The 6,450-nt window shown below is 37.7% G+C and overlaps 3 protein-coding genes across 3 annotated transcripts in view; all 3 read right to left on the bottom strand.

Annotated features, from left to right (window-relative positions):
* LOC104767012 lies at nt 1,757–2,616 on the bottom strand. The gene has a single exon (XM_010491022.2). It carries the CDS (start codon nt 2,549–2,551, stop codon nt 1,757–1,759), a length of 795 nt encoding a protein of 264 aa, XP_010489324.1. The 5' UTR covers nt 2,552–2,616.
* On the bottom strand, nt 3,839–4,721 carry LOC104767013. Its single transcript, XM_010491023.1, has one exon. The coding sequence runs from the start codon at nt 4,684–4,686 to the stop codon at nt 3,895–3,897; it is 792 nt and encodes a 263-aa protein (XP_010489325.1). The 5' UTR covers nt 4,687–4,721; the 3' UTR covers nt 3,839–3,894.
* Nucleotides 5,710–6,450, bottom strand: part of LOC104768132 (probable inactive receptor-like kinase SSP) — a 2,689-nt gene continuing 1,948 nt past the window's right edge. The window contains exons 6-8 of the mRNA XM_010492063.1: nt 6,251–6,412; nt 6,045–6,158; nt 5,710–5,952 (exon numbers count right to left, since the gene is read on the bottom strand). Of these exons, the coding sequence (XP_010490365.1) occupies nt 5,710–5,952; nt 6,045–6,158; nt 6,251–6,412 (519 nt within the window). The remainder of the gene's footprint in view (nt 5,953–6,044; nt 6,159–6,250; nt 6,413–6,450) is intronic.

Genomic DNA, 6,450 nt, shown 5'->3' on the forward strand with positions numbered 1-6,450 from the left:
GGTTCTGGCTCCGATATCACTTACGTCCTTGTGTATGCTGATGATATTATCGTTACCGGTAATAACAGCTCCGTTATTGACGTTGTCCTGACCTCTTTCTCTCAACGATTCTCCATCAAAGATTCTACTGATCTGCATTACTTCCTTGGTATCGAGGTTTCATGGACGTCCCACGGTCTCCACCTCATGCAACACAAGTACATCATGGATCTCCTTCACAAGAATAATATGCATCAAGCGAAACCGGTGTCCACACCATTACTAGCATCTCCGAAACTCACTCTGACATCGGGTACGCCTCTTGAAGACGCTTCACAGTATCGTTCAGTCGTTGGTAGCCTGCAATATCTATCCTTCACGCGTCCTGACATTTCTTATGCTGTCAATCGACTCTCTCAATTCATATATCGCCCTACTATTGATCATTGGCAAGTGGTAAAATGGGTTCTTCGTTATCTTGTGGGCACATCTACACATGGTATCTATCTTCATGCAAATTCACCTATCCTTCTCCATGGTTATTCTGATGCGGATTAGGCAGGTGATACTGATGATTATGTGTCTACAAATGGATATCTTATATACAATGGTCGCGATCCCATTTCTTGGTCTTCGAAGAAGCAGAAGGGTGTGGCTCGTTCCTCCACCGAAGCTGCGTACCGGGCTGTGGCCAACACTGCTGCTGAAGTCCGCTGGCTAAGTTCTCTCCTCACTGAGTTACGCATTCGACTTCCGGCTCCTCCGGTAATTTACTGTGATAATATTGGAGCTACGTACCTGTGTGCAAATCCTGTCTTCTATTCTCGCATGAATCATATAGCCATCGACTACCATTTTGTTCGGGATCAGATCCAAACCAACAAGCTTGGTGTCTCCCATGTCTCAACTCATGATCAGCTCGCTGATACTCTCACCAAACCTCTGTTCAGAACGCAATTCGAAAGTGCTTGTCTCAAGATTGGTGTCACCAAACTTCCTCCATTTTGAGGGGGCGTATTAGAGTCCAAGAGAAGAAGTGTATAAGTTAAAGGATGTCTTTGTAAATACATTAACCTTAGCTTCTCTCTGTATACTATATATATGCTTGTAGCCACTCTGGTTTGATATATACGATACACACATTCCTTATAATGGGAGACAATGGAAATGATTCAGCATAAAAATAAGTAATTAGTTATCGATGGAAGGCCGACATGTGAAGATGAATGGTGGGAAACACAAATACATGTTTAGTGTATACATTAAAGTAAGTCCACGTCGGCACTTTAAACATTGCATATAAAAAGTTAAACCTTATGCACACAGAGTTTAAAGAAAACATTGTTTCATATTTAACAACTTTCTCAAGGATATTATACAAATAATATGACATGTGAGAAACCTCACGGAGACTTTGAAGTTTCATCTCTCTTAATTATGGTTTCTTGAATTACTTCAAATGTTTCCCACCATACCGACATGAACAGAGTTATTATTGCAAAGAACGTGTGAAATTCGAAAAACTTCACCAATAATGAGTCCATACAGCGTCATTTAGGTGGATTGAAGTTGTTGACGTAATTTTTTTGTTACCATGTTTAACCTGTGAACTTTAGAGGTTCAAGATATAATTAGAGAATTTTCTGATGTATTGTTTATAGGATGAACTTGTTCGTTGATGTTAAAAGAGTCAAAGATAAATAAAAAAAATGCGTTTGGAATTGAGACTTGAATTTGTTTCTATTAACTTTTCTGATATGTACAAAATCTTTAGGCTCTAATGGCCAAAGCTGTTGAGAATTGACACTCTGTATTTAATTAAAGACTTAGATAATGATTCAAGTCCATCTTCAAAATCTTGAATGCATGACTCTAGGATATGAACATCCTCCATTTTCAAAGTCTTCTCGGATTGGAATTCGGAGTCAACCTTCGTGAATTCGTTTGCTTCCGCTTCACCTGTAATTTTCTTCTTGTTCATTATCTTTGAGACGGCTGACCATTTGCTACAAGTCTTTGATCCAGACATGTAGCTAAAGAGAGAATCAAAAAGAGCAATTGTAATAGCTTCTGCTTCTCCGAATACAGCCAAAGATTTGTTGTTGTTGTTGTCTTCGGCTTGTGAAACCTTGAGAGACTTTTGTAGTTTTTGGAAAGTCTTCTTGAAGGACTTTCTTGAAGCTAAGTATTTCTTGACTTCTCCTGATAGATCTCCGCGCTTTCTTCTTAGAATCGATTGGATGTCCATAAGACTTTCTTTCATCTGTGACAAAGCATCCTTGGAAATGTTGCACACATCCAAGATCCTGAGAGTTCCATCAAGAAGCTTCTCAACGGTTTTCTCGTTCTGCTCTTGAACTAGAGCGTGTTGTGTAACGGGTAGGCGGATAAGCTTGTCAAGAGACTCGTGTAGTTCTTGAAGGTTGTCAAGTCTTTGACAGATAGAAGAGCTTGAAGATGTTGAGGCTTCCTCAGAAGATCTTAATCGGGCCAACTGCTCATCGACATGAGCCGCTTGTGAGTGAGGTATCGAGGGGTAACTGTTAGAGCGAACATGGAAGGATACAGCCATTTTTATTAATCTTAGGCTATATGTTATTGATCAAGAAGAATGTGTTGAGAGAGCCTTAAGATGTTTGTGTTGCCTTCTCCATGTTTCTCTTGTCAATACATATATACACCATCAGGAAAGAGAGGCTAGACGAATCTCTTGGTGGGTAAACAAATCAAATATGAAAATAAAAATAATGGACCAAGATCTCCGCCATATCAGTTCTCTGTCTCTCTCCAACCATCCGCACAGCTCAATTCTCCATTTACTTAATGCACTGAGTTGAGTTCCATTGCACGAGCGAATATTTTACAAATAGAGCTGGCTTGTCTGCTATTGAACGTAACCCTTTTATATGTCCTGTGAACTTACAATAATGTTTGTTACTTCGAAAATGTAAACATAGATGCAACCCAAAATAAATAGTCAAGGAAAAACTGTAAATAGAACATAATGTAAGTTACAACATTACATGATAACATCAATAAACCAGATTCGTTCATTTTAGTCCTTGATAGACTTATTCAAGAAAAGTTGTTTTTTGTCGTGTTCTGTGGTCTAATATTATGTAAGAAAAAAAAATGATATCTTCATATAAAAATGTAATTTGACATAATGTTACACGCTTGCATTGTGTTAATTACATTAAAATCTTCATATGTTAGAACCAACTGTGATAATAAGGGTGATTATGTGGAGTGCGAAGCAAGACCTCTATCCCTAGATAATGGCATGTGAAACAAATCGTGTGGAGGTTGTCTTCAAGAAATTAAATAATATCATTATCTGTGCATACGATAATGTAAGTGTTATTATCTTACAAAATGTCTAACTACACGAGCACTGTTCAATAGCTTCTGTCAATTCCAGCTTGGTTTTGCGTCCTCCTCCCTTAGAAATTTTTTTGTGAATATTTATAAGTTTCTCCGTGTGCTATATAACCTGTTTCCAGTATCGCACACGCTTGCATTCAATCATATAATTATACTAATCAAAGGAAAGACAACTGTGATATATAGATGAAGTAGGGGCAAGATCCATATCCGTAGATCATGGCATGTGAGTACACATCCACCTAATAAAAATTTTGTAGATCTTTTTTAAATTTCGAACAAACGTGTAAAGATTCAAATATGCCACATGATAAGTCAAGCAAGCACATGTTTACTTCTTCAGGGCCGTTAAAAAAATGTTTTCACCGTTAGAAAACTCTTATGAGTTTTTTGTAACAAGATTGAGATAGATTTGGTTCTTTCATAAGGGAGAAAGATAAAGAGATGTAACAAAGAACTGGTTAGTTGTATTTGTTGTTTTTGAGATCACTTTTACATTAACTTTCTATACAAAAATATTGTAGGCACTCATTAGTGGCCTAAGATGTTAAGGAATGAGACTCTATATTTAATTAAAGACTTTGAAAGTGATTCAAGTCCATCTTCAAGATCTTGAATGCATGACTCTAGGTTCTGAACATCTTCCATCTTCAAGGTCTTTTCGGATTGAAATTCAGAATCAACCTTTGTGAATTCGTTTTCTTGCGCTTCACATGTAGCTTTCTTCTTGTTCATTAGCTTTGAGACGACTGACCATTTGCTACAAGTCTTTGTTCCAGAAATGTAGCTGAAGAGAGAATCAAACAAAGAAACTGTAATAGCTTCTGCTTCCCCAAAGACCGCCAAAGTTTCATCGTTGTTGTCTTCGGCGTGTGTAACCTTCAAAGACTTTTGTACTTTCTGGAATGACTTCTTAAGAGATTTTCTTGTGGTTAAGTATTTCTTGATCTCTCCTGATAGATATCCGCGCTTTCTTCGTAGAATGGATTGGATTTCCATGAGACCTTCTTTCATCTGTGACAAAGCTTCCTTGGAAATGTTGCACACATCCAAGATCCTAAGGGATCCATCAAGAAGCTGCTCGACGGCTTTCTTGTTCTGCTCTTGAGCTAGAGACTGTTGGGTAGCGGGTAGGCGAATAAGCTTGTCAAGAGACTCATATAAATCCTGAAGGTTGTCAAGTCTTTTGCAGATAGAATAGCTGGAAGATGTTGAGGCTTCCTCAGAAGATCTCAAACGGGCCAACTGCTCATCAACATGAGCAGCTTGTGGGTGAGGTCTTGAGGGGAAACTGTTAGAGCGAACATGGAAAGAGACAGCCATTTTTGTTTATGTTTAGATTTTTGTTGTTGAGAGAGTTTAAGATGCTTCTTCTGCCTTCTCATTGCCTCACCAGCCTTACATATATATACACCACAAGGGAAGAGAAAGAAGAGGAATCTTTTGGTGCGTAAAATATTCATATCATTAATAAGATGTTTGTGCGATACACCTTTTACTAGGTGACAAGAGGCATCTCATATAATATAAAAGTAATAGATCAAGATCTCCGTCATTGTAGCTCTATGTCTCTCTCTAACCATCCTCACAGCTCAATACTTCATTACAATTAAGACATGTCTCCTATTCCATTTTTGCACGAGTGACAATTAAGACATGTCTCTTATGTGTCTGTACAATGAGCTGTAAGAAGGATGTGGTTGGAGAAGATTACAAAAGCTCTCAACAGTTAAATGTAATATAACCTCTATATACTAAACTCAGATCTTGTCTACTTTTCCTCTCAGCAACCACAATACGTGTGAGTACGGAGACATGAGATTACAACCCGACCACAAGAATGAGACATGAGATCTTTAATATATGTGACAAACTTTGACACATCCATTTCTTGCCACACTTGTGAGTTCTTGTTCTTGAATTTTGATTATTGAATATTATCTAATCCAGGACAAGAGGGTTGCAAACATCTTTCCTGTTTCTCTTCTATCTAGTTTCATGAATGATTGTTATACATTTAACCTATTGTTCAAAGAGTTAAGCATTGAAGTCTACGTGCAATCTCCATAACCAAACATTGGATCTTTATACTTTACACAAAGAAGAAAGGAAACTAAATGAACGAAGACTTTATTTTCTCTATCTATAAACCCAAATGCTATCTCAAAATTAGTCACTGATGCAAAAGATGAAAACGAAGATTCACATAAATAAAGGTTTCCGCTTTAATTCTAAACTCAGAATTTACACAAGAATTCTCTCAATCAGAAACAAACAAAAATGTCAAGTCTATTTGATTATTTCACATTTTATCCTAAAGGAAATATGCAAAATCAAGATTCTTTCTCACTGATGCTTTCTCTTTGCTTCAAGGATAGCTGCTTCTTTCAAAGTATTTGTAGAGTCAATGTTCATGTTGAGTTTGGCTAAGGCCACAGACTGCAAGTAGAAGGCGGTTGGCCAATCAGGGTACACAGTTTGTGCAGTCATCCCATCAAGGAGGGCTTTATCTGGCTCATTGCAGAATAGATAGCATAGACTACGCCTCGCATAAACACTTGGGTACACCATTGACCTAGCATCAATGAACTGTGGACAGAAAACAGAAACAGAATTAGATATAGAGATTCTACTAATATTCATGCTGAAAGTGAAAGGGAAGAGAATGTTATAAAAACTACCTGAGAATAACAGTCGATGGCGGTTTTAAAGTCTTGCTCTACAAAGGCTTGATCACCTTGTTTACGTACATCTTGAAGTTCTTTCACCTCTTGTATCCATTCTTCGAAAGATAACTTAGCTCATAAACAAATACAAGTATAGTTACCATCTCTTTGATGCCAAATAAATTGTAAAGTCATGTTGAAGTATTAAGTTAATGAGTTACCTCGATGAAATCCTTGTCATCGTCATATGCTGTCGACACCATGATTTTATGAATAGATGCAAGGTCCATTCTCGAACAAGCCTCTCCTAGTGGCGAAATACGAGTTGATGATGATGCCTCCTCTTGCTGCGTTGTCGTTTCAATCACTTCACGAGATGGAGCCTACAAGCAGGACGATCAAGTTTAACATGAATACAAGA

The sequence above is a fragment of the Camelina sativa genome, chromosome 19 (assembly GCF_000633955.1).
Source record: "Camelina sativa cultivar DH55 chromosome 19, Cs, whole genome shotgun sequence".
In the NCBI taxonomy this organism is placed as follows: domain Eukaryota; kingdom Viridiplantae; phylum Streptophyta; class Magnoliopsida; order Brassicales; family Brassicaceae; genus Camelina; species Camelina sativa.

Coding starts and splice junctions, on each gene's coding strand:
- LOC104767012 (XM_010491022.2), bottom strand. CDS start 2,551: ATGGCTGTATCCTTCCATGTTCGCTCTAACAGTTACCCCTCGATACCT.
- LOC104767013 (XM_010491023.1), bottom strand. CDS start 4,686: ATGGCTGTCTCTTTCCATGTTCGCTCTAACAGTTTCCCCTCAAGACCT.